This window comes from Meleagris gallopavo, chromosome 3 (genome assembly GCF_905368555.1).
Source record: "Meleagris gallopavo chromosome 3, MGAL_WU_HG_1.1, whole genome shotgun sequence".
Lineage (NCBI taxonomy): Eukaryota > Metazoa > Chordata > Aves > Galliformes > Phasianidae > Meleagris > Meleagris gallopavo.
In genome coordinates this window covers 83,336,347-83,363,929 of record NC_139406.1, presented here as the reverse complement: position 1 = coordinate 83,363,929, position 27,583 = coordinate 83,336,347, and the positions used below count along the sequence as shown (strand labels likewise).

At 40.2% G+C, this 27,583-nt stretch overlaps 2 protein-coding genes across 4 annotated transcripts in view; one reads left to right on the top strand and one right to left on the bottom strand.

The window, feature by feature from the left end:
• The window catches only part of NSMCE2 (NSE2 SUMO ligase component of SMC5/6 complex), a 129,328-nt gene extending 126,220 nt beyond the window's left edge, over window positions 1-3,108 (bottom strand). Inside the window, exon 1 of one of the 2 annotated variants that reach the window (XM_085221673.1) lies at window positions 3,005-3,108. The gene's annotated coding sequence lies outside the window, so the exon portion shown is untranslated. The remainder of the gene's footprint in view (window positions 1-3,004) is intronic. The other variant, XM_085221672.1, reaches the window with a different exon arrangement.
• On the top strand, window positions 3,078-26,565 carry WASHC5 (WASH complex subunit 5). Of its 2 annotated transcripts, none has more exons than XM_085221670.1 (29): window positions 3,078-3,216; window positions 3,721-4,023; window positions 5,964-6,109; window positions 6,888-6,972; window positions 7,225-7,325; window positions 8,179-8,371; window positions 8,671-8,823; window positions 9,957-10,070; window positions 10,606-10,777; window positions 11,296-11,423; window positions 12,097-12,226; window positions 13,252-13,364; window positions 13,920-14,086; window positions 14,707-14,782; window positions 15,397-15,507; window positions 15,621-15,761; window positions 17,115-17,195; window positions 17,829-17,930; window positions 18,527-18,706; window positions 19,373-19,497; window positions 19,853-20,015; window positions 20,716-20,818; window positions 20,917-20,996; window positions 21,550-21,653; window positions 22,920-23,049; window positions 23,176-23,272; window positions 24,210-24,363; window positions 24,629-24,716; window positions 26,190-26,565. In XM_085221670.1, the coding sequence occupies exons 2-29, from the start codon at window positions 3,838-3,840 to the stop codon at window positions 26,244-26,246; spliced, it is 3,480 nt and encodes a 1,159-aa protein (XP_085077796.1). In that variant the 5' UTR covers window positions 3,078-3,216; window positions 3,721-3,837; the 3' UTR covers window positions 26,247-26,565. The 2 variants fall into 2 exon arrangements, with proteins under 2 accessions (XP_085077796.1, XP_085077797.1); XM_085221671.1 differs by having other exon boundaries at window positions 3,114-3,258.
• The last annotated feature ends 1,018 nt before the right edge of the window (window positions 26,566-27,583 follow it).

The window sequence follows — 27,583 nt, the reverse complement described above, 5'->3', positions numbered from 1 at the left end:
TCTAGACACATTATCAGCTAGGCTAACAAGAACCATGACTTCTCACACCAAATTCAGTCTCTTCAACTACAAGCTTGTTACAACAGCTATTGCTTGGAAAAAATAAATAAAGGGCACCTGCTCTAACAATGTGTTTAACAATAAATCATCTTGCATAATTTTTGAATAAAGCCCACCTAACTAGTGGTGCCTCTTTCCCCAAAGTTGTCACAAACTTTGTTGTTAGAAGCAACGCTCCACTGGCACAGCCTTGGGTCACAGAAGAATCATGTTTGTCTTTCTTACCACTGTCCTCTCTGATACAGACCCACAATTGAGATTAACTGCTTCTCCTCTGCTGTGAACACAGCTTTCAAGTGCGTTTGCTTACACTATCCCTGTCTGCACTGTTCACATCAGCTGGTGATTTCGTCCCAAACATTTCAGCTTCTGCTCCTTCTTCTCTGTGCTTTACCATAACTTGCTTGGATAACATGTAGGTATTCTAAGAAACAAGGATTCTGTGTGTAGAGTTTTATACTTTATGTTCCAGGAGATAAGAAATTCTGCTAAGCTTCAGACACAGAATTATTTATAAAAGCAAGCCTTGTACAGACAGAAACATCAGTTTATGTAAATAGTAACTAGGATTTTCAACAATTACACTGAGATCATATTGGGGAGCAGGGAGAGAAAAGAATTCACAACCAAAATTGATTTATAGTTGTCACAACCAAAAATGGTACACAAAATGACAAGAGGATGAGCTGCTGTATCAACAATAGCCTTTGAAAGGCCAAAATCCAACAGAAATATGCAAAATGTCGGAAAGGACAAAGCTTTGCCCAAGCTTTTTATACTTGCATCTCCCTCTACTACTTACCCTGAGATTCCATAACTAACTCTTGCACTCATTCTAACATGAACAACATTGCCATGTCCTCATGATCATGCAAATTATAAGACCTGAACACCTGCTGTCACACTGTCTTCTCCTCCAATGTTTTCTTTCGCATCTTTTTCTTTTTTTCTGCTTCAAAAATGTGCTTGGCTACTCAAGACTATCATTTATGACCCTGTTTTTAGGTCGTGGGTATGCAATAACTTTTAATTAATACTGATAGTTCACCTCAACACAACTTTACACTTCATATGAACTGCTTTCCCCTCTCTCCCTTCTAAACAAGCATCTTGCCAGACAGGAAGCAGAAGGCTTCAACACTTGCTCCAGCTCATGCTCTCCCTATCAAAAGACAGCAATTGTTATCTTCAGAGATCTTTAGAGACTGTCAAATTGACAGCAGGAGACATGCAAAAAGTCCCTTACAGACCTCTTTGAAAATTAAAACAGAAATGCTCTTAATATTTCATAATGAATGCTTTAAGCTGTTATGGTTAACTTTTTTTTTAAGTAGTTGTTTGCCATCGTACTGAAACTGTTTATAAGAACCCCTATGATCCAAACTTTATACGCAGTTAAATAGCCCCACAAAATCATGTTAGCAGCTTTATCCTTCTGGGCACATTTAGTGCATCAGAGCTAATGGCAAGAATCTAATTCACTTCCCTAACGTGGTAAATCTCACTAATTGAGCAAACTTGCTGTTTTTTGGGGAAATTTCACAGATAAATCCTGAAATACAAGAATCTGAAAAAAAAAAAGAAAAACATACAAAAAACAAACAAACAAAAAAAAAAAACAACAACAAAGAAGAAGTGAAAAATTAAACAGGCCTCTTCATTCTCTTCATATTTATGGAAGCACTGACCAAACTATATGGGAGCTGCAGCTGTCATTTACACTGCTAGATCATACCACTGCATTGGCAGTTAGACATCTCAAATCGACTTTTGGAAGGCAATTTAAGTACACTCAGACAACTCTTGTTGCTGTTTATACCTCACTTCTGGAAAATATAATGAGGCAAACTGATCTGAAAAAGAGATCAAGTGAGAGCAGAAAGGCAGTTGTTTTTTACTTTTGACAAAAAAAAAAATAATCCAATAGTCATAGAATCACAGAATCATAGAATGATATGGGATGGAAGAGACCCTAAGGATCATCAAGTTCCAACACCCTGCCACAGGCAGGGCCACCAACCTCCATCCTCCATATCTGGCACTAGATCAGGTTGCTGAAGGGCCCCATCCAACCTGGTCTTGAAAACTTCCAGGGCTGGAGCATCCACAGCCTCTCTGGGCAGCCTGTGCCAGCACCTCACCACTCCTACTACAAAGAACTTCCCTGACATCCAATCTAAACCTTCCCTCCTTGAGCTTAAAATCATTCCCCCTCGTCCTGTCTCTATCTACCCAAGTAAGAAGTTGATTCCCCTCCTGTTTATTATCGCCTTTTAAATACAAGGTCTCCTTGCAGCCTTCTTTTCTCCAGGCTGAACAAGCCCAGCTCCATCAGCCTGTCTTCACGGGGTAGGTATAGTCCAGATTGGATTGCTAAGCAGAAACCTGAAGTTACATCTCGTATTCTGTGACTTAACATGTGAGCATATGACCCAATTTCCCTGTGTTTCAACCTCCCAAACCAGCAGCAGAGACAAGGCAAATATCCCAGATGCTTTTCAGCAGCGCCCACTGACAGGGCACGGGGCAACAGGCACAAACTGGAACACAGCGAGTTTCATACCGACATACATGCAGAAAAACTTTGTTACTCTGAGGGTGACAGAGCCCTGGCACAGGCTGCCCAGAGGGGTTGTGGAGCCTCTTTTTGTGGACACATTGAAAACCCATCAGGATGTTTCGTTGTGCAAGCTACTGTATGAGCCTGCTTTAGCATGGGGCTGGACCGGATGGTCTCCAGACGTCCCTTCCAATCAGTACAACACCGTGAGCACCGACCTCCGGTAGCAGCGCTGCCCCCGGACACACGGCTGACCGCGTACCATACGGGGCTTCACACAGCGCCCGAGAGAAGCGGCAGCGAGCCCCTCTTCCTAGCCCTCCTCTTCACCCCCCGTCCCCAAACCAGGCGGCCGGGCCCCCCCGCGCCGCCCCGGCAGCTCACCTCGTCCCCGCCGCCGAGGCCTGACAGAGACAGGGGGGCGGGCTGATCGGCGGAACCGCCTCATCATCCCGCGCCTCTGCTGACGGCGCCGTCATGTGATGGGGCCGCGCCCCGCCGAGCCGTAGTGCCGCCCGCCCGCACTCACCTGCTGCCGCCACCGCTCCCCTCGGGCGGCCCTCCGAGCTCTCCTCGCTGCCTCGCGGCGGGGCGCGGTGAGCAGGCGCGGCGCTGGGGCTCGCGATTGCGTTGAGGCGGTGAGGGAGAGCCGGGCCTCGGGCGGCGGCGGAGCGAGGGCCTGGCGGCACGGCTGGGCGCGTGGGGCTGCGGCTCGGAGCGTCCCGCGCTGCGTTCGGTGCGGCGGTCGGCGTAGGGGAGCGCATCGAGCGCCTTTTTGTGTTGGGGAGGGACTCGGTGCTTTTCGTTTTACCAAGTGCTTTAAATGCTGCGTTTGCAATTCGCCTGCTTTGCAGGGGCTGGATTCGAAGTTCTCTGGAAATCCTTTCCAGCCCCTATAGTTCTGTGGTTCTGTGAAAGGTGTCGGTGTGCGCTTAAAAATCTGCGTAGATTACACTGTCGAAAGTTTCGTAGAGTCATTCGGGTTGGAAAAGATTGCTGAGAACGTCTAATCCCATCGCTGACCCTTCACACGTCCCCTGAGCTGTGTCCCTCCGGAGTTGAATGTGCGACGCTCAGTGTGCCTGGTTCTGTTTCTGCAGGTGCTGTTGATGGAGCAGCCCGTTTTCTCATTAGGATTTCTTTGTCAAACGACCTAGAAGCGGACGGTCGAAAACAGGCAACGGGACGTGTGCTGCGTGTTCGCATCCAGCTCCACGATGGTGGATTTTCTTGCTGAAAATAACCTCTGTGGTCAGGCAATTCTTCGGATTGTCTCCTGTGGAAATGCTATCATTGCAGAGCTCTTAAGACTTTCCGAATTTATCCCTGGGGTTTTCAGGCTGAAGGACAAGGCTGATCAACAGAAGTATGGAGATATCATCTTTGATTTCAGTTACTTTAAGGTAAACCCCTTCCTTCTGTTGTTAAACTTGTCTGTAAAGCATTGTTGTCCTGAACATAAGGCTTACAAAACTGATTCCTGACTGTTGTGTTTATTACTAACACGCTTCAGAATTGATTGCAGTGACTTGTTACTGCTACGGTTCCTCTGTACTCAGCACTGGTAAGGCCTCACCTCGAGTACTGTGCTCAGTCCCTGCAGGAAAGACACTGAGGTCCTGGACTGTGTCCAAAGAAGGCCAGTGAAGCTGTGAAGGGTCTGGAGCACAAATCTAGTAGAGAGCAGTGGAGGGAACTGAGTTTGTTCAGTCACAGAAGAGGAGGATCAGGGGAGACCTTATCATTCTCTAAAGGTGCCTGGAAGAAGATTGTGGCGAGGTGGGAGTCTTCCTCCCAGGTAATAGTGATAGGCCAAGAGGTTTTTGATAGGCTCATGTTGCACCAGTGTTCAAGTTGAATACTAGGAAAGAATTTATCCCAGAAAGAGTGGTCAGGTATTGGACAGGCTGCCCAGGGCGGTGGTGGAGTCACTGTCCCTGGAGGTTTTGAAGAAGAGGGTAGACGTGGTACAAAGGGATGTGGTTTAGTGGGCAAGGTAGTGATGGGTTTATGGTTGGAGTAGATGACCTTCGTGGTCTTATCTAACCTTGCTGCTTCTGGGATTTGCTGTTTGCTTTATGCTTACAAAAAACTGAGGTAGTAACTGGAATATGCTTGCATATAAACACTCCAGTTTTGGACTGTTCTGCATTTTATATAGTTTTGATTATACTTAGCTTCATCTTACTCAATTTCAGTGAGCAGAAAGAGTCTGATGCATGCTCTGTTCACAGGCACCTGGGCAAAAGAGAAGTATAACCAGTACCCATGCATAGAGTTTTAGTGCTAGAAGGTAGTTACAATTTTATGTATGTATGTAGAAGAACAGTCTTTCGGAATGTATGATGAGGCCTGTGAGTTTTGGCAAATACTGGTCGTATAAGACTTGAGTTGTGGGTTTTCTTCTCAGGTGTTATTCCTGAAGTAACTTCAAATATTGCTTTCACCACCAGGTTCTGAGCCTGTGCAGTGGGTTGGGTGTTCTGGAGCAGTACTGTGGGCAGTATGCCCACCTTCCTTTGGTTATCTGTAGCTTATTCTCTGCAGTTGTGAAAGCTGCTTCATGCTTTCCTGTTGAACAACACTGTGGTTGTTCACTCACTGGAATTGTCACGTGTGCTGAATCAACAAATAAAGAGTAGTGAGCATGAAAAGTCCTTATTTTCCTTACCTCTTGCAAAAAGCTTAATTCCTCTATCATTTTTCAGTATGATTTAGAAGGAGCTGCAGATGCAGCATAGTTTGACTTTAGCTGGTTTGTACGTTAAAATGCATGTTAGTAGTACAGCAATACTGGGGAGGAGGAGAACTGATAAGAGCTGTAAACTTTGGGCACTGGCTGGGAGCCTCAGAAGCTGAAAACTCGAAGCACAAATGATTTCACAGATACCTTCAGATGTGTTTGTTAGATTTTTTTTTAATTATTTTTATTTACACAAATTACTCAGAAATTTAAAAGTAGATAGGTATGATTGGTAAGAAATACAATTATCATGGAAACCAGAAGATTTTTGAATGTTAAGGAAGCAAAGCAGCACTGCTGCTTTTCAAAGTGATTGCACTATGGCTTCAGATACATCAGTTTTACCCAAAATGTTAATCGTCTCTTTCCATTGCCTACATAGAAGAAATCGCATCTAAAATCACTGTTTAAAAAAAAAAAAGTGTAAAATTCCTTTTTATGGAATACAATCATTAAATAGTTCAGAAAACAGCAAGTTCTTGTTTTAATAGGAAAGGTTAATTTTGTTGTCATTCTGGTAGTTGTGTATTTTGTGTCCTAGTGAAAAGTGTTATGGACACAGTCAAACATTGTCTCTAAATGTAGTTGCCTTTTTTGTAGGGGCCTGAGGTATGTGAAGGCAAACTGGAAGCAAAACCAGAGTTACTGGATTTAGATGAAGAATTTCGTGAAAACAACATTGAAATTTTGACAAGATTTTATCTAGCTTTTCAGAGTGTACATAAATACATCGTAGATTTAAACAGGTATAGTATCAGGAATGCATGTGGTGTTTCTTAAAGACTAGATATTTGTGGTCTTGCAAAACAGTTTGCCAGATCCTGGTGGGTTTGTTGTTTTTTTTTTTTTTTTTTCTTTAGCTTTCATTGTCGTTATTTTCCTAAACTTAATTCTTCAATGGAGTTGCCTTAAATTTACTATGTGTCCCTTCAAATGCAGTAGGAAAAGGTCATGTAATAAGAAAAAAATCCAGGGAACCTTAAAAAAACAAGATTTGCTGTTGTTATTGGTTTGTATGGAAATATTGGTTTATGGTAACATGTAATTTTACTGGAAAGCCCTTTACTAAGCAGAAGTAATCTTCATCCAGACGAACAGTCTCTGTTTCTAGCTCCACCTCTTTAAATTGCAGTTGACATAAATTTAACATGTTTCTAGGAGGTATTTTTGTGGTAACTTGAAAATATGATATTTCTGCTATATTTTGCACTTGAGGAGGAACTTCTCAGTACTTGGTTCTCAAGCTGTTACCCTCCCATATGATTATTAAGAGGATGTGAGCTGTAAGTTATGGAGTCTAGTTCACTTAGAGCATCTAGAAACGAGAGGAGTGTTTTGCCAACCGGTTGGCTCTAACTAGGAGTTCGATCCAGGCTCTCATTTTGTACTTTGCTGCTGCTTGTACTACTGCAGGGTGTTCTGTTGTCTCTGTTGACTTTCAGAGGAATTTGGTCAATTGAGTTCTGAGGAAACATATTTTGAAAGTAAAGTAGTCAATTACCAACTCTTTGTCATGGTTCCTAGATATTTAGATGACCTCAATGAAGGAATTTACATCCAGCAAACATTAGAAACGGTCCTCCTTAATGAAGATGGAAAACAACTTTTAGTAAGTATTCAAAAATGTTGTAGTAGTAGAAAATGAACTGATAAGTGCAAAACTAGAGAAAAATTAAAATTCACAAAGAATACTGTAATGCTGTGGCTTGCCTTGAGGAGGACAGCAACCAAAAGTGTACAGCCTGCTGTTTCTTACGTTGTATTGACTGAATAGTTGGCATTCTGTTAGTTTGTCAGCACTTGTTTGTCTTTTAACGTTCCTTCAAATTGTATGCCCTTCATTCTTGCTTTTCCCAAACAGTGTGAAGCACTCTATCTGTATGGAGTCATGCTGCTGGTCATTGACCAGAAAATTGAAGGAGAAGTCAGAGAAAGAATGTTGGTTTCCTATTACAGATACAGGTAACTTACTTTGGTGTTCAGAAGTACTCACAGCTGAAAGAATGTAATATGGTTTACTCGGTTCACTGAGTTATTGCATTAAAATAAATGGAAGTATTTGCACTTGTTTGATCATTCAGATAGACTGATAATTCTGCAGAACTCACTGGTTATCAGCAGAGCTCATAGCATGAGCGACTGTTATGGGTCTCACTGCAAAACTCACTGGAGCAAGAGATTTGAAGTCCATTGGCAGACTTTCAGATTAAGTTATAGCACCACAAATGTTAGCTGTGAAGGTAACACAGCTGCCTAGTTGAGAAGCTCTGAATATCTATGTGGCAAAAGCATTGCAAGTAAGACTTCTTGTAGTTACACTGCTAGATAAGTTGAATCAAATATGAGATTTCCAGAGTGGGCTGACAGCATCGTTATATGACAGGTAGAACCTTAGAAGTTTCAAGTGAAAATCCTTTCACACATAATGTAACTAGAAAATGGACTATGGTGTGCCTATGCTGCTTTGCTTGCATTTATACTTCTCAGTATATAATGGGATTTCAATATGAACGTGTATCAGTGTCCTGCTATAGTATGGTGGGAATTGTATTCGTGGGGTAAACATCCAAAAGTCCTCCAGACCTTAGTACCAAAGCTAGGTTGGATGGGGCTCTGGGCAGCTGGAACTGGTGGGTGGCAGCCCTGCCCACAGCAGGGAAGTTGGACCTCGATGATTTTTAAGATCCCTTCCAACCTCAGCGATTCTATGATCCAATCATTTTCCTTAGAGGAAGAACAAAGCTACAAGGGAAGTGAAAGGAGGAAACTTATAAGGTCACACAGCTCAGTTTCTTTCCTTCCTTTTGTAAAACAGTGCTGCCCGATCCTCTGCTGATTCCAATTTAGATGATATCTGTAAGTTGCTTCGGAGCACTGGATACTCAAGCCAACCTGGAGCTAAAAGACCTCCAAACTACCCTGAGAGTTACTTCAGCAGGGTACCCATAAGCGAAACATTCATCAGTATGGTTGTTGGCCGCTTGCGGTCAGACGACATCTATAATCAGGTAGGTTTCTGTGAGATAAGAGGGATCTAAAACCGAATGCCAAATATTGACTTATTATTGTAACCTGTAAAAGGTAGCTGACATCTCCACAGTCAAATTCTATATTCTGTAAAATACGTCTGGTAAATACACTGCATGTATAAGCACGTCCAGCTTACCTGCGTATCCCTTATCTTGTAGCATGCTTTATGTTGTATGTGTATTGATAGATAGACAGTACTGTCTAAACTTTTTAAACCACTGCAAGTGGTTTTGTTGCGTTATATTATGTTCTGTTTTATTTTGGTCTCCATTCCCAGGTTTCTGCATATCCATTACCAGAACACCGCAGCACTGCCCTGGCTACTCAGGCTGCTATGCTCTATGTGATTCTGTATTTTGATGCTTCTATTCTTCACACACAACAAGCAAAAATGAGAGAGATAGTGGATAAATACTTTCCTGATAATTGGGTAAAATTTAATTTTGTTTAAAATTTTTTTTCTCTGGGTTTAATGTTATAGAAGCAATGTACTTAATTTTTACAATATGCTTTCTGAAAAAAGAAAAAAAACACCAAATGAGTGTTCTCTGTGCATCTGTTCTGATTCTTTTCTGAAGCAATCTTACTTTGTTCAGAATGAGGCACTGAGTCAGTCCTTCTGAATAAGCAAGGACAGCTGCTCTTTAAATATAACAATAATTGTTGTAAATGCTTAAATCAGCTGTATTCTGATAGCGTCATGGTAGAGTGCTTATTAGAAAAATGTAGACTGGAAGGTGCATGAGGGCATCTTCTAGTCCAGCCTTCTTCTCAAAGCAGGGCTAACTTCAGATTTAAATCAGGTTATACCTGGAAGTGTCCAGTAGCATTTTGAATGTATCTAAATAGAAGATTCTTCAGTGTCTGCAAGCGCCTCTGGCTGTGCCTGATCACTGTCCTTGTGAGGAATTTCTTCCTTTTGTTCAACTGGAATTTCTCTTTTAGCTTGTGACAGTTGCCTCTTGACTTTTTCCTTTGTACCTCTGATCAGAGTCTGGCTCTGTCTTGCACATAACTTCCATTTAAGCAGTGGAAGCCTGCAGTCAGAGGAAAAAAAGGTTTGAGAGCTCTAACTCAAATAAGCCCAGCTCCCTCAGCCTCTACTTCCATAGTGAGTCCCATCCTAGTGGTCTTCCACTCAATTCATTCAAGTTTGTCCATGCCAGTCATGTACTGAGGGACTCAAATACAGGCACGTTACTCTAAATGGAACCTGATGGGGCTGACGAGAGAGGAGTGGTCACTTCCCTCAATCCACTGGACACAATCTGAATGGTGTAGTCTAGTGTATAATTAGTCTTTATTTTCATAAGGCTGCATGTCTGATTCATGTTCAGTATGCCCACCAGGTTGTTTAGGTCCTTTTCTGAAGAATTCTCACAGGGATTATACATAATAATAGAAGGAACCATCACATTGCTGTCTGAACTGACTGAGCCTCCCATAAACTTTGCTTCATGTCGTTTCTTCTTACTTTGCAGCAAAGAATATGGCTATCAAAAGGCCAGCTGCAGTTCATGCCTATAATATATCACTTTCTAACACTTCTTGTTTTCTGCTTAGGTTATTAGCATTTACATGGGAATCACCGTCAATCTAGCAGAAGCATGGGAGCCCTACAAAGCTGCTAAAACTGCCCTCAACTACACACTGGATATTGCAAATGTAAAAGAGCAGGTACATAAACCAGATTTCAGTATTTTTAGCAAGATTTCAGTCTGTGTAATCACTTCAAATATCTATTTTTTTTTCTCATGTATAGAGTTGTTTGAATTTTATTCAAATAGAGTACTGTGAATAACTTTTTATATATAACAAAGTAAAAAATACTTCAGAGTCTCAAGCTCTGGTCCTCCTAGCATTGCTTGTTTCACCTCCTCTTGTGGTGGTTGTTTCCCCCAAGAGTTTCAAGGTTGTGACTTGACCAAATAGTTGCTGGTACTCATCAAGGTGTTGTTCAGTATTGGCATATCCGAAGCTAACTACAGTGTTTGGTTTTTCTTAAGTAACTGTTCTAGAATCTATGTGTTTCTGTTGGCAATGTGGCACACAGCAAGATAGTTTTAGATGACGCTTCCTAAGCTTGTATTAGGAATGAGAACGCTTTTCTGGTCTTGTCCCCATTAAGTTCTTAGAAGCCCCAGCCGTAATGTACATAGTGCATTCCCTTAGAGACAAGCATTACATCCATGCAAACACTTTATGTTCTAAGGCAAACAGGTATGCTGCAGTCACTGAGCGAGTGCACACTCAAGTGCAGCAGTTTCTCAAAGAGGGCTGCCTAAGGGAAGAGCTGGTGCTGGACAATATTCCCAAACTGCTGAATTGCCTGCGAGACTGCAATGTAGCAATCCGTTGGTTGATGCTTCACACTGCAGACACAGGTAAGACCTCGTGCCAGATTGTTATTTCAGAATTGTCTGTCCTGCTGTACCGGTGCTTCATCTTACATCCCGAGAGAAGTTCTTTGTGTGCAGTCAGCAAAACGTCATCTGCTGTGTTTAGTGGTGTGTTGAGCTGTTATTTTGCTATCATGCTCCCAAAATCATTATCTGAAGTAAACGTGCATATATTTCCTTATTATGTGCGAGGTGTTGCATCTCCATGCATTTTCTATAACAGTCTTAAGAAATGCTGATCTATGGGCTTCTGAATAAGAAGTGCTAAATTCACACTTGGTTTGCAGAAGCCAGCAGAAGAGTTTTAATGAAGCCAGAGCACCCCAGAAACCTTCACTGTTCAAATGCAGAGCTGTACAAAGCTGATTAAATCCATGTAAATGCAGGATGAGTGGGGATGAGCCTATGAGACCAAAATGTTTTTGCTTTCAAGCAATTAAATACAAGTTTACAAAGATTGAAAAATTGGGCTGAATTCTGTACTGTTGTCCTTCCTTTTTTAGCTTGTGATCCAAATAACAAACGTCTCCGCCAGATAAAGGATCAGATTCTAACAGACTCAAGGTACAATCCCAAGGTCTTATTCCAGCTTCTTCTGGATACAGCTCAGTTTGAATTCATTTTGAAAGAGGTAATGTGCTACTGCCTTCTTCACTGTTTTCCCTTTAACATCACAACAGAAGTGAAGGCTCAAGCAGTAGTTGTACATTTATTACAGAGAAGAGTTAAAAGGAATGGATTCTTTTCACTTAATCGTGGGCTTTCTATAGAGAGCTGCAAATGGCTGATGACTTTTTCAGTCTCCTCAGTAATTGGCAGTTTTCATTCTTTCCCAGCGTCTTTGTATTTATTGAGAACTTTGCATGAACATCCTGATGGTAAGCATTGCTAATTCTTTTAATAGGTTAAATATCAAAGAGTATGCTGAACTTTAATTACATGCTGTTTTGAATAGAGTGTCTCTGTGTAGGCTGATGACTATGTGAGTTATAAGTCTGTGTTAGATCAGAGTCTTCTAGTATCTGTAAATAATAAAAAAAAAAAAAGGTACAGGCTATTCTATAACTGGCTGAAACCCAACAATATCTGTGTGTGTACATAAGCAATTTATTTCTATCACACTATATTTATCTCACTGGCTGTACTTCTCAGTGCTTTTAATTTCGTATTTAATATTCTGGTAAGGTCTTGAAGTTATGCAGCACTCCCTGTAAGTCAGTTCCATCTGATTTCAGTATTTTATTTCATTTTCTTTAGTGTGTCTTCTTGCCAGTCTCATAAACCAAATGCCTTGTTTTCAATAGATGTTCAAGCAAATGTTGTCAGAAAAACAGACAAAATGGGAGAATTACAAAAAAGAGGGATCTGAAAGGATGACTGAGCTTGCTGATGTCTTTTCAGGAGTTAAGCCTCTCACAAGAGTAGAGAAAAATGGTAATGACTGAAAACTGAGCCAATGGGAGAGGGGAAAAAAATATTTTTTATTTCTAGGCTGATACTGAAAGAAAATGAGGTTAATACTGATAATACAAAAAAATCTAACATGCCTTAGATTCCACTGAGGTCTCTTACATGCTGTGTTGCTTAGGTTTACTGTGTATATGCCATATGTAAGCCTCGTTTAGGTTCTAATATTTACATGGCTATATTTTTTCAGTCCAGTTTGTATCAGTTTGTTTAGAGGTGGCAGGTAAGGTTATGAAATACCATCTCACTTTTCCACATGTAATAGAGTTCATGTTATTGTATTCTATGTAAAAAGGAGTGGAAAGATCATATCCATTAAATATGGAGATGCTTCGAGGTTTCCTCACATTCTTTTCCTAGTTGTAACCTGGATTTCTATTGTACCAATGTTGTTGTTTTGTTGTTTTTTTTTTTTTTTTTCAAAGCTACTTTTACTTTTCTACCAAATTTCTGAGCTTCTCCAAGGGAACTCTGTAAAAACATGAATCTGTTTTTTCTAAATTTCTTGCTCCGTTTTTGAATTTTTTTTTTTCTGTTGGTGTAAAAATATTAGATTGCAGTCTAGTCTGATCACAGAAACTGCATAAAGCATCAGTTTAAGGACTGCTTGTAGCCAGAACACACAAATTGCAACTGTTAAGGCAAATGCCATTATAAAGCCGTTTATAAAATGTAAATTCATTATTTAAAGGGCTTCTTTTTTTGTAATGCCAGTTTGTTTCTATAATTGTTTTGTAATGTTGCATGATATTCACCTGAGCATTTGCTCCTTTAAAATCTATGCGTTGAAAGGCTAGTAATGTAAAAAGTGAGATGACAACTTTGTAAATAATCTCCCTTAGTATAGCAATTAGGGCTTCTTGATTTTGTTTTATTGGGGTGTCTTGCTGGATTGTTTTGGGGTGTTTTTGTACTGTAGCAAATTCCCTGCATCATTACTTCTTTACCACCCATGGAAAGATTTGATTAATTTTTTTCTTGTTCTTGCATAGAAAATCTCCAGGCTTGGTTCAGAGAAATCTCCAAGCAAATAATGTCTCTTAACTATGATGATTCCACTGCAGCAGGCAGAAAAACTGTGCAGCTAATACAGGCACTGGAGGAGGTATGGCAAAGACATGTAAACAATGATTTACAAAGCAGATTTTCATTTTAACAACAGATTAAGTGTATCTTTGCAGTTTTGTACATACCGTCATCAGAACTTCCCCGTAGACCTCATGGTTGTAAAATAAGGGATACAGAATGAAAAACTGTGCCACATGCGGCTGAGTTTTAGTGGGGATATCTGGAGAAATGAATTCAGTACCAAATGTTATTTGTCAACATTGCTGATTATTTTATGAGAAATTCTGAAATGCACTGTGAGAAGGTCTGAAATTCACTTGAACCTAAAGAGGGTAACTTTGAAGGCAAAATAAAAATACCATATTTTGTTATGTGCATGTTGTTTCTCTTCCTAGGTTATAACAGAATCCCAGTACACTTCCTGCAGTAACTTCACAAAATTTCTTATTGAACATTCTCTAAAGTAGACCAGTGCAGTGTAGTATCACTGTCTGAAGAGATGTCAGGTTAATGATTTCTGTTTCTATCGCTGTCTGTAGAGGTGAATGGACCGAAAGGAGAATTTTTGTTGCTGTTTTATTTGTAAACACAGGTCCAAGAGTTTCACCAGCTGGAAACTAATCTACAAGTCTGCCAGTTTCTGGCTGACACCCGCAAATTTCTACATCAGATGATCCGAACTATCAACATTAAAGAAGAGGTCTTGATCACCATGCAGATAGTTGGCGACCTTTCTTACGCGTGGCAACTAATTGACAGGTATCCCAGCAGGAGGCATTTCTTCCAAGTCATCAGTGGTGAAACTTTTAAGTAGTAACGTGTGTGAATGTTTTTATTATTATAGCACAGTGAAACTCAGTGACCTTCGTAGGTCCCATCCAATTGATGCTATTCTGTCTTAAACTCTCCAATTTAAAAAAAAAAATTCTTAAGGTCTTGTTCTGTGAGTTGTTGAATATATTTAACTCTTATTAACTTGACAGGCATGGCTGTTAACTCTTATCCAGAAACTTAACAGTCTTGTTAAGTTTCTATCTCCAGCCTTTAGTCTGGCTGGGTGTCCCCTAAGATACAAGAGTTCTCATTTCAACCAAAAACAGGCAGGGGAAGAAAAACTGTACAGAACTTCTTCTCCATAGTGCAGTTTTGCTAAGCTGCTACTTCGTTTTCTATCCCTGATGTCATTGTCTTTTGCCTCCATCTCCCCCACCTTACTTGTTTTTTTTTCTAGTCAGTAGCTCTTCAGAGCAAAATCTTTCTTTAGTGAAGTTTCCCAGCTCTCCTATGCCATTTCTGGATTACACTGTTGCTAATGACAGCTGAGTTGAAAATAGTTTCGGGGGAAGGAGCTGATTTTGTTTTCTTTATTTCTTACTCAGCTTTACATCTATTATGCAGGAAAGCATAAGAGTCAGTCCATCTATGGTAACTAAACTCAGAGCTACTTTTCTAAAGGTAAGTGAGGGTATGTGAAGGTATTTTAACACTGCAAGTCAATCAAAGTGTTTGTTAAATGGGCCTTAAGTCTATAAAGTCACAAATAGTTTAAATCACTTTTACCACTATTTTCTGTATCTAGCTTTGTTAGAGTAAAATTACTGAATTAACTCAAGTTTAGTTTTACTAGAGATGAAACCAAGTTATTTATGTTATTCTGTAGAACCAGTAACATTACTGCTGCTAGACAAAATAGCCTGGATACATTACAGTTACTTGCTGCAGACATCACTACCAAAGTAGCATATGTAGGAGACTGAAGATAGATTGCTTATGCCGTTTTTCTGTCTTGATGAAGATTTGGCATCCAATAAAAATATTGTCTGTGGAGTTAAGAATGGGAAATAGCGTGGGAAGGGGAGAGAGGAGAGTAAAATCACAGGAAAAAAATAGCTTCTGCAACTGATAAAGTGAGGAATGTGGCACAATACTAAACTTTCTGTCATTGTAATAAAACACTGCTATTTAGGAAGAATGTAGTACTTCGAGTTGTAGCCCGGGCAAAAGAGTTGAGTCATTTAATTCTTATTAGGAAAGTAGACACGAAGTTAAAATGTTAATTTTGTTTCTAGCTTGCTTCTGCTCTTGACCTGCCACTTCTCCGTATCAATCAAGCAAACAGTCCTGATCTTCTCAGTGTATCACAGTATTATTCTGGTGAGCTGGTTTCCTATGTAAGAAAGGTAGGCAAAGTTTGGGCAGACGTTGTCTCATTCTATAACTACTTTTCCACAATTTCTGATTTTTTTGATTTATAATGTAGTGACTGTTTGTCTCGTCTCTCTTTTTTACGAAGGTTCTACAGATAATTCCAGAGAGCATGTTTACTTCTCTTCTCAAAATAATAAAGCTTCAGACCCACGACATTATTGAAGTGCCAACTCGCCTTGATAAGGACAAGCTACGAGATTATGCTCAGCTGGGACCACGATACGAGGTGCAGTTAAAATAGGGAACTCTTACAAATCGTACCACGGGGGGTAGCTGACTTCAGCCTAAATTTGAATAGGTACAGCTCCCACAGGGTTATGCTTTTAAAAGTGAAATTGGGTGTGTTGACTGAGTAAGAATTGAAATTGTGTTATTAAATGTGAATACCATCGTTTTCCTGAAGACAGATGAGTAACTTCCGTCCTGTTTGTAAAAGTCTAATTTTTGATCTTGTAGAAAAAGAGAGGAAAGCTAAATCTGTTTGTAAATGAGGATAAAGATTTTTGGGGTCTGGGAGCAGGAAGCACCAAACAGACCAACAACACAAGTCTGAAATGGAGCTATCACAATTTGGAATGTGTGTTCCAGGCAAGGGAGAAAGTTAGACTGAATAAAGCAGCAGGGCTAAGCTTTTTCAAATATGAATAGAGACTGAGGGTGTGTTGGTTTGATCAGATGAAGAAGTTGCTGTTGCTCAGTGCTGACTGTGGCTGACTGTTATTGGTCTGGGAGGGTGAGCAAACATACATGTTCTTAACAGAAGATTATGAGGAGCAGGAGAATCTGAATAGGTCAGTAATTCTCCCAAATAATATATCCTTTAGTTCTCCAAATGTCAGTTAAAATGCCATCTTTTTCCAGCAGTTTTTCTCAAAATACTCACTTTTAGAGTTTTAAACTCTAGAGATTAGATTAGAGATTGTGGTCTCTAATTAAGCTGATCCAAACACTGGGTTTAGACTTGCCCATTAAACTCATTCAAAACTTACTGGGGGAAGGGAGAGCAGGAATGGAGGAGGCAGTATTCCATAATATTCTTTTAATTTTAAGGAAGCTTCTCACTTGTGGCTTCTGTGGAACTGCATTGCCTCTATTTTACATTGCAAACGTCTTAAAGGCAAAAGACTGGCTTTTCTGAACTCTGAGCATAAAGATACCTACCTAATAATTTAAAACTAAGAGAGTGTGCTGCAGTATTTTGTCAGTGGAAATACTGAAGTGGATTCACTGCTAGCAGCAGGTTTTACCACTGCTTCAAACTGTGTCCCTAGGCTGCTCAGAGACACTGATTTGATGTTTTATACACATGCAATACAGCAAGTCACATCTCCCATAATCTTTGTAAAGCTTCTGAGTAGCACCTGTTCTCTCCTACTGGTTACATAGCTATATCAATCTAATTAAAAGAAAGATTATTGCTGTACTATAAGACTGGAACAAGATGTAAAATTGGAAGTATGTCAGTGCAAATCATACTACCTACAGCAGGAAGCTACAACTGGAAAATGTGTCTTTCTGGAGTCGTTATCTAAATCTGTTAAATCACGTCAGTAACTTGTATTCTCTTTTTCTATTAAAGGTTGCCAAGCTAACCCACGCAATTTCAATTTTCACTGAAGGCATCCTCATGATGAAAACTACGTTAGTTGGTATCATCAAGGTAATGTTCTGTTATTTCAGTAAGAAAAAGTCACTTGGTGACTGTTAGCACTGGAGCACAAATAGACTTCTGCATATTAGGCAAGACTTAGATAGAAGATATAAAGAAACAGAAACCAGAGAGAAAATGAGCTTGCATACAGACTTTCAAACAGGTTTTGACATGACATCCAGATTAGAACTGTGTTATTTAAGATCTTTAAGAAACTACAGTTCTCCTTGTAAATAAGTTCATCAACCTTTCTTTTTTTTTTTTTCCTATTGGAAAAATGACTGCAGGCTTTTCTGAAGAGCTGCTTCTTCCATTGGCAACGACTGCTCTTCCTATATCTTTCAGGACTCCAAAACACAGTTCTTAATACATTCTGGTTTTTATAATTGTACAGCATTCTTAATGGATCATTAACAAACCTTGAATATGGGAACAACAAAACATTTGTTATTCAACTTAAAGGAACTGTTTATTATACCTTAAGTATTTATCCTCTGGACAAGCTGGTGGGAAACTGTGTCTGTGAGCACTGCTTCCCTATTACAAAATCAGTATTTAATGTATTTCTTGGTAAACCAAATATACCTTCATATTTTTGATATCTTTCTGATTTTCAGAAAAAAAAATGTTTCTTCTACTTAGGTGGACCCAAAACAGTTACTAGAAGATGGAATAAGGAAGGAGCTAGTGAAACGGGTGGCTCTGGCTCTTCACAGGGGACTCATCTTCAATCCTAGAGCCAAGGTATGTAACAGCTTGATTTTATTTGATTTTGCCTGTATCCCAGCTTTCCTGGCTGGGAAAATAATTTTTCCTTCTAGGAAATGATTTTCTATATAGATTTCCTTCATGCAAAAAGGTAAATTTCTGAACTTCTTAATGCCTCATTTGATGTTAAAATTAGAATATAGACCAGTGGGAGTACAAGAATTCAAAGACCTATTTTTGTTCTGCTCTAAGGGTCCTATGAATTGTGAGTTCACAGTTCTGTCCTTGTGGTAATTCATGGCAACATGCCAGGTAAAGAATACAAAAAGAAAGTAAAATAAGGGTTACAGCTCCTTGTTTTGTTCCTGTCCAGATTGCTAAGTCTCTATCCTAGATCAATCAGTAGTATCCTGCAAGAAAAGTTATAAAATATTTTTCCTCCTATTTCTAAGAAGAGCGACTTGAAATGTCAGACAAAGTGTGACACATCTCCCAGTGCTTTTTTAGTTCTGGCTGGAGCATAGTGAAACATGGAGAGATTGTGGTTCAAAAAGCCATTTAGAAGTCTTACATATTTTCTTTGTATTCTACTTGTTCGCCATTTTACTTTTATGATCTTCTTCCCTTCCCAGCCAAGTGAACTGATGCCTAAACTGAAAGAAATGGCAGCAACAATGGATGGATTCCATCGATCATTTGAATATATCCAGGATTATGTCAATATATATGGCTTAAAAATCTGGCAAGAGGAAGTGTCTCGTATTATTAACTACAATGTGGAACAGGAGTGCAACAACTTCTTAAGAACAAAGGTGCTAGTCAAGAACAAAAAATGCTTTTACGTTGGAATGTTGAACTTTGAGTGATAGAACACTTGTAGTCAGTCCATCATGCACGGTCCTTTCAGTTGTCTTTAAATATGTTACCTATCGTGAAAGAAAGCTGCTCCTGGCTTTTTCTGAATTATTTCAGCATCCTTTACTCTTATATGTAAGAGTAAAGTGCCCCAAAAAGAGTGTTTTGATATCACAAAAGATATCCTTCCTCTCTTCCTGAAAGGAAACAAAAAATAACTACAGAATTGCAGTAGTCTTCTTTATATCTGTAGTCAGCCATCTGCACGCAGGCTTAGGTAGATGCAGTAGTTGTCAGATCTTATGGCATTTCACAACTAGAGGAGTGAATAGATTTTCATTTAACTACCAAAACAGCAGACAGTTTACCACTTAAAAAAAAAATAAATAAAAAGCAGATTAAATTTTTGCTAGGAGTGGAAGTAGTTTTCTCAGCCTTCACACTTACAACTTGTTTACCCTTCGTCATAAGATTCATTCTTCTCTTTATAGTGTTCTGTTGTGTATGATCTACAGTGTTCTGTGTTGTTCTGTGTTGTACTACTTGAAGTTAAAACAGTTTTGAGAGCAAAGTAAAAATGTGCAATGGTAACACTGTAAAATGCACTAAAACTTATTTTTCAGATTCAAGACTGGCAAAGCATATACCAGTCTACTCATATTCCTATACCAAAATTCACACCTGTAGATGAATCTGTAACATTTATTGGTCGTCTTTGTAGAGAAATCCTGAGGATCACAGACCCAAAGTAAGTACTGTGCATCACAAGCTGTATTAAAGCTGTTTGCATTGAATTGGTCCGATTCCACTGTATTCAAAGGAAATACACAACAAATGGTTTTTATTTGGTTGACATATCATCATATTTATCTAAAATTTTATCTAAAATGTATCTAAAATTTACCTGATCTGCCTTGTACATTTTAAATAGAGTAGAGAAGTTGTGATTTTAGTAAAAGAAGCAAAACAATGTAGGAACCCTGGCAAAGAGAGAGAGAGAGCTGTGTAATGCATGCCTGAATAAGATAACGCCTTACTCAGAGCATCACAAAAACTGTCTGCAGCTTGTTCTGAGATATGTTATTTCTTGAACTCTTCCTTAGAATCATGTGTTATATTGACCAAATGAACACCTGGTATGATGTCAAAACTCATCAGGAAGTGACCAGTAGCCGTCTCTTCTCAGAGATACAGGATACTTTGGGTACCTTTGGCCTCAACGGTTTAGACAGGCTGCTGTGTTTTATGATTGTGAAGGAGCTGCAGGTAACTCTTGAACTTTAGTTTCTCAAGATCACATTGCTTTTATTGCTTAGTAACTTTGCTAGTGAAATATACATTCTATTGACTTTTGAAAGTCAACTTGACTTTAGTGATTTCCAACCCAAAGGTAGAATATCAGTTGCAGATAGAAGACTTGTTGCCCTAGGGTAAATGGAGTTAGTACAGGTTATTGTTACACAGTGCCTCTCAAGCATCAGTTTCAGCCTGTGTGTGCTCAAAATTTGACCTTTTAAGGACAGGTTTTATTTTTCTGTCTAGATATCGGTGAGAAGATTGGACTGTTTGAGTCCACTATGATATAAATACAGTGTCAGTTCAGTGCAGTGGCCCATAGTGCCCATGAGCATAAGCAAGTCTTCCTTTGAAAAAAATCTAGTCTTAATCTGGTTAAAGATTTTAAGTATATAAATACAGTATTGATGGAGAGTTTCTCCTTGACAGTTGAACAGCTGGTTGTCTGCAGTGGGTATGTGTGTTGAGGAGGTGAATCTGTAACTGTCCTAACATTGATGAGTGGAATTCAGAAAAGCAAGTGGTCTGACTACAGGATTCCAGAACTCTTCATCTGTGGAAATACTTCTCTTGCCTCTCCTCTTGCAGCAAAAGACTGGTGTTGAAAATGTGGTTGTACCATCAAGCATAGCACATGTGTGAGGATTTTACCTGTCTTTCTTTTATTTAGAATTTCCTCAGTATGTTTCAGAAAAACGTATTACGAGACAGAACAGTCCAGGATACATTAAAAGCACTTATGAGTGCTGTCAGTCCTCTCAAAGGAATTATAGGTAAGTGCTATCTGGTTAAAATAGAAGAAAGCTGGTGTCTCCGTACACTTGCATTTATTTCTTTTCTCTCTTTGTTTTGTTTTGTTTTTTCGTCTCAGCAAATTCAAACAAGGTTTACTCTGCAGCAATTGCAAAAACTCAAAAGATCTGGACAGCATATTTAGACTCCATAATGAAGGTAGGCTGACACTATTTATTGATGCATAGGATCCACTCTTAAGCTTTTGGCTATGTACCTTAGACTGCTTATTTTACAGTGTTGTTTTATGTTGGTAGAATTCTTTAACATTACAAATGAAGCAGGACTGGATTCATGAGAGTTCCTGAACTCCCATTATATACACAGCTTCAAGTCCATAAACTGCCTATGGTGTAGAGTGAATGTAAATGTGCTGAGGCTGAAGTTTTGAGCAGCAGTGTGTCCTGAACATGCCATGTTCACACAGCAGGCAGTCTAACATGCTGAAGGTTTAGACAAGCTGTCTCACTAACGTGTTTCTTTATCTTGCCTTTGTTATGATGCTTTTTCAAAGTGCTATGAATATTTGTGCTATTGATGAGAAAAGACGAGGGGAAGAAGAGGAATGAGGTGTAATGAGGACTTCATGTAATCTATTTTACTGTAAATTGTATGTTGTTACTCCTTAAGATTTCCTTTATTTTAAATTTCTTCATCCCCCACTGCATTCAATATGATACAGCACTTTTTTGTTTCTTGTTTGCACAAACAGGTTGGTCAGATGCAGATCTTAAGACAGCAGATTACCAATGAATTAAATTACTCCTGCAGGTTTGACTCCAAGCATTTGGCTGCTGCATTGGAAAATCTCAATAAGTAAGAACTAAAACGTGTTGAAGGGCTGCATGTTTTGCTGCAGTGTATTTATTCAGATTGTTGTCAGCCAAACAGCTCTCTATGTGGTGGCAAAATATGGAGTCTGACTGGATTTGGTGGATGAGTATTTGAATTTGAACACCCAAAAAACTTTTTTTGTTTTTTTTTTTAAAGAATAGAAGTTGAGTTGGGCTGGAAGAGACCCCCAGGGGTCATCAAGTTCCAACCCACTCTGCCCCAAGCAGGGACACCTTCCACCAGACCAAGCTGCACAGATCCCCATCTAACCTGGCTATGCACACCTCCAGGGTTGGGACATACACAACTTCTCTGGGCAGTCTGTTTCATTTCCTCACCACCCTCTATGTAAAGAATTTCTTCCTAATTTCTAATCTAAATCTACCTTTTTTTAGCTTAATGCTCTATACCTCTGTAGGTACTGGAAAGCTGCTAGATCTCCCAGGAGCCTTCTCTTGTCCAACTCCATCTCCCTCGGCCTCTCCTCATAGACAGGAGAGGTGCTCCAGCTCTCTGATCATCCTCGTGGCCTTCCTCTGGGCTTCCTCCAGCGGGTCTGTGTCCATCCAGAGCTGGATGCAGTGCCACAGATGGGGTCTCACAAGAGCAGAGCAGAGGGGCAGTCACCTCTCTTGCTCTGATGGCCATGCTTTTGATGCAGCCCAGAATACAATTGGCCTCTTGGGCTGCAAGCGCACATTGCTGGCTTACATTGAGTTTCTCATTGACAACACCCCTAAATCCTTCTCGGTAGGGCTGCTCTCAGTCTGTTCTTCACTCAGTCTGTATCTGTGCTTAGGATTGCCCCAACCCAAGTGCAGGACTTGCACGTGGCTGTGTTGAACTTCATGAGGTTTGTGCATCTCTCCTCCTAAGCCTGTCCAGGTCCCTCAAGCATGCACAACATACAGCTGCTATAACAACTCAGTTAATGTAAACAACTCGGCTAGAAATTGTATGGGAGTGTTAGTGGACAGCACAGGTTTTTAATTGTGCTTGGTTTTACCTAGACTTGAGGTCATTTTTGGATGAGACGTAAGAACGATGAATGTGCTGTTAATTTTAAAACAAAAATGTCTTTGTAGAAAGGTTTATAAAAAAAGAAAAGGTGGTTTACTTTTACTTGTAACCATTTATAGATTTTGTATGCATGAAGGGTTTTATATTAATGAGATGTGCCATCGTGTGAAGTTTATTTCTGGATAGTTCAAATAAGGATTTAATGCAATTAATTTCCTTCTCTTTCAGAGCCATACTGGCTGATATAGAAGCACACTATCAGAATCCATCACTGCCTTATCCTAAAGAAGACAACACTCTTCTGTATGAAATCACAGCTTATCTGGAAGCAGCTGGCATTCACAACCCATTAAATAAGGTCAGGCTGACATTTGAGTGCTTGATATAATTTGCTTTTTTCTCTTTCACACGTTATTAATTGACGGGAACAGTTATGGAAAACCTATGCCTTTTTTTTTTTTTTTTTTTTTTCCTCTCTCCTCAGATCTACATCACAACAAAACGTCTGCCATATTTTCCCACTGTCAACTTCCTGTTCCTGATTTCACAGTTTCCCAAACTTCAGTACAGCAAAAATTTAGGTATTGTATAAGTTGCTTACTGTTTATGTAAATCTAATGAAAAACTATGTGAAATCATCTGCCAGCTCACCCCTAGTTTCTTTGTTCAGCATGGTGTCATATGGTGTGGGATATCCCTTTGGCCCATTTGGGTCACTGTTCTGGCCCCCTCCCCTCTCAGCTCCTTGTGCCCCCCAGCTCCTTGCTGCAGGGTGGTGTCAGAAGCTCAGACATCCTTGGCTCAGTGTAAAAATTGCTCTGCAGCAACAGAAACATCGGTGCTATTAATATTATTCTCATCAACACAGCACCATGGCAGCTACTAGGAGGAAAATTGACTTTGTCTGAAAGGTGCTTACAGCAAGAGCGGGGTTGGTCTCTTCTCACTGGTGACAGGAGACAGGACGAGGGGAAATGGCCTCAAGTTGCGTCAGGGAAGTTTAGGTTGGATATCAGGAAACATTTCTTTACAGAAGGGGTTGTTAAGCACTGGAATAGGCTCCCCAGGGAGGTGGTTGAGTCACCATCCCTGGATGTGTTTATAAACCTGGATGTGGTGCTCAGGGACATGATTTATGAGAGGGTTGTTAGAGTTAAGAGTAGTATGGTCAGGTTGCAGTTAGACTTGATGATCTTGAAGGTCTTTTCCAACCTGAGCAATTCTGTGATTCTATCCTAGCTGAAACCAGGACTTACTGAAGCAAAACAAAGTGGTGTAGGAAACAACATCCAAACTTCTGACTTTGCCATTCCATCCTATGCCTTAGTTAATGTCACTAAGCCATTTGCTGTGAGAGAAATACAGTTGCTACGATGGCTTTTGATTTTTGTGTGGACAAGCAGAACAGGAGGCACAGAAGAAAATCTCATGAAAATACATAACATATGTTTGCCTCTGCCATCAAGAATAGGTTGTTTTATAAATGTGTGGTTTTGGGTTGGTGTTTTTTCTGTGCAGGAGTGGTGTGCAAGCGGCCAGCTGATCAGATTGACTGGCTTCCCTTAGTTCTGGGGCTCCTTACCTTGTTGAAACAGTTCCACTCAAGGTACACAGAACAGTTTCTGACTCTGATCGGTCAGTTCATTCGTTCAACAATGGAACAGTGCACCAGGTATCCATGCTTCACTTTTCCTTATGTATCACCTGCATTAAGGGTTCCCACTGCTTTTTCAGAGTGTTTATTTCTTAGTAAAGTACATTTAACGTAATAATATTGTTTGACTTGAGTATAAGATTAAAGTGCATCTCTTCTTGTAATGGAATCACGCGGTACATCATGGAAGAAGTATTATTTGAAGCTTGGCATTTTTGTAGAGTGTTACACAGGTAACTGACCAGCTGGTAAGATGGTGGTCTTCATGTTTGCTTAACATTAGCCAGAAGATACCAGAGATGCCTGCTGATGTGGTGGCTGCCCTCATGTTCCTGGAGGATTACATTCGCTACACAAAACTACCAAGAAAGGTAAGAACAAATTCCCTGTCTTCTCAGACAGCGCTGGCTGTGCTGTCCCCACTGAACTGCAGTGTATCTCCACATCTGAAGACAACAGCTGAAAAGGAATTCACGATACTGGGGAATGTCCATATGAGAGTTAATGGGTGTGGCAGCCAGTGGTAGAACAGTTTCTACCTACACCAGCTTGAATCTGGCTGGATTCTTTACAGACTATTCAACTGCTATTCACTGCTAATTTTTTTTCTCTCCCTTCATTTCTATTTATAGTTATATTTTTAGATGGAGAAAAAGCTCTGATCAGATATATTCTAATCTGTTGGAAAGAGATTTGTACACATTCTAAATGGAGCCCTGTTCAGGGAAACTAAGTTTGGTTTATGCTGCAGCTGCATATTGTACTCATGCCTACCCTAGAATGTGGCATCATCTGTAAATGAGCATCCAAAATGATGGACTTGGTAGGAATGTCCAAAGAGCAGTCTTTACCCTTTTTAGATGTTCTGTAAAAGAACACCAAACTAAAATAGAGATGAGAAATCTGTTACCTGGCAGGAATGGGTCCAAATGGATTTTTTTGTCTATGTAAGCTAGAGGTCTGTACAACCTGCGTTTACTTCTGTACTTGGTGTAACTATCTTTGTATTAGTCCTTGTATCTTCATGGTTATTTTTTTTCTAGAAAAGTCAGAGAAGGTGGAAAATACAGGAAAGATTTCTATTTTGCATGGACTGGAGAAATAGCCTGTTTCTGTTTAATCCTTGAGTCTGTTACTGGGGGGCTTTCAGGAAAGGGCAAGAAAAAAACAAAGTTCTGAGATGTTGCAGAATGAAATAAATTATAACAAGCTTAGCAATATTCTAAGTCAAAGGCTGAGAGCCTCAGAGAGTCTGAGTCTCTGTCCCTTCATTTCCTTGCCTTGCCTTCTTTCCAAAGAAGCAGGGCTTCCTGGGCAGCTTCTGTGTTTCACATGCAAGGGAAGTTCTGAAAGTCTGTGCTTGTAGAGAGACTTTCTCTTAGGATTAAGTGCAACTTAGCAGCATTTGAAGATGAAATATTTGTAATCTTATATGTAAATAACAAGTCATAATCCTATGTGATCTATTTTGTACCTTAGTTAAGAAAACTTGCTGATTCCTAGCAGTACTTTGGGCTAAAAGGGAGACTCTTCCAGTGTCACCCTTGTTCCCCATGCAGTATCAGATACCAGCTGCTGGGAGCTGGCACAGGCACCAGGTACACCTCAGCCTGGTGCTGGCTGGAGAAACAGCAGAGTGAGTGTCAGCATTCCTCCATTTTTACACTGTACCTCTGGACCCAACCACAGCCCTGGGCTTGCTTTACTTTCCATGCCTGCACCATGCTCCTTCCTTGTTTGGGTCAATGGAATTGTGTGCTCGAGGGGTAGATTAAGTATGCTGTGTTAATGGAAGAGCAGAACACACAAATGAACAATGAAACTGACCAGCTCCTTTTCTTTAGGTTGTTGAAGCACATGTGCCTAGCTTCATATTTGATGAATTCAGAACTGTTCTATGAATATGGAGAAGGACCAAGGCCAAAACCAAGGGACTGAGGATGAGAAAAGCACAGCTAAGAATTGTCATTCCTCTGTGCTTTGAGACAACTGCAGGTACTGCCTCACCAAACTGTAACCATCAGCTAGCCTCTATCGTTCATGCTTGTTTAAATCTTGGCATGATCTGCTGAATCTCATCCCTGCACTGCACATTATAAATGTTGTATGTCATTGTTTATGTATAAATCACTGTTTTTTGTTCTAAATAACTATTTGTGGAAACTGGACTTTTGTATCGCAGATGAGCCACGCAATTGGAAATAAAGATATTGAAATGTTTGCCAGGACTGCTGATTCCAGATTCCTTGTTAAAAGGAGCTGGAGGGAAAAAAAGTGTACGGCTAAGAGAGGTTTGGTGTCTGTATCAATGCTATGGCAGTAAGTGGTCCTGCACTGCTCACTGCTGTCCTGGTGCCAGCATCACCAGGAGCTCTCAGAACTAAGAACGTCCTTTCATTGCACCAGCAGATAAAGCCTCATGTGCACCCAGCTGGGTAATCACTCCTCAGCTTGGTTCTCCTCTGCTGAGGCACTGAGTCCCAGCCTGTGGAGCTCAATGCTGAAGTGGGTTGTTTCACCTCCTGCCAGAAGGAGGTGCAGAGCAGGAGAGGGAGGCATGCACAGAGAAATTAATAACCTCAAGTCTTCAATCTAGCCCCCATGGGAGTGCATGTTTCTCTTTGAACTCACAGGAACAAAACAAATGTATCAAAATACTTCTCCCTATTTTTAACATTTTAAAGCTTTTCCTTTATAAAGCTCCAAGCTTTCCCCAAATGCATGCAAATATCCTGTCCCCACCACAGAAGTAGTTTCATAAAGTTGGTTCTGGATAAGCTAAGAGAGAGAGAAAAGATTGAAGCATGACAGAGCCTTTGTTACTCAGGCAGTTGAGACTAATTTCATGTTTCAGGTCATGTTTGAATAACCTCAGGGAAAAAGCTGATAGCAGCTTAATGGTGATGTAAATTACTCCTGTAACTCAGCAAGCAGAAAAACTAATTGTGATTAAATGATTAAGGAAAATGGGGGTTCACAGTTCAAACATTCCTCCCTGGAAATGATCATTTCCAGGTTGGATGGGGCCCTGGGCAGCCTGAGGCCGTAAGGGGCAACTAGCCCATGGCAGGAGTTGGGGCTGGGCAGGCTTTAAGGTCCATTCTGACCCACCTGTAATTCCATGAAATACGTTACCAGGAGACAGAGGAGTGCTGTGCACAAGCAAATGCAGTCTGGGTACAAAGAAAACCACAGTAAATCAACATCCTGTTTCCACTGCCACACCATTACCTGCAGT

Coding starts and splice junctions, on each gene's coding strand:
- WASHC5 (XM_085221670.1), top strand. CDS start 3,838: ATGGTGGATTTTCTTGCTGAAAATAACCTCTGTGGTCAGGCAATTCTT. Junction 13,365..13,919: donor TAATACAGGCACTGGAGGAG/GTATGGCAAAGA, acceptor TTGTAAACACAG/GTCCAAGAGTTTCACCAGCT. Junction 23,050..23,175: donor TTCACAACCCATTAAATAAG/GTCAGGCTGACA, acceptor CTCTCTCCTCAG/ATCTACATCACAACAAAACG.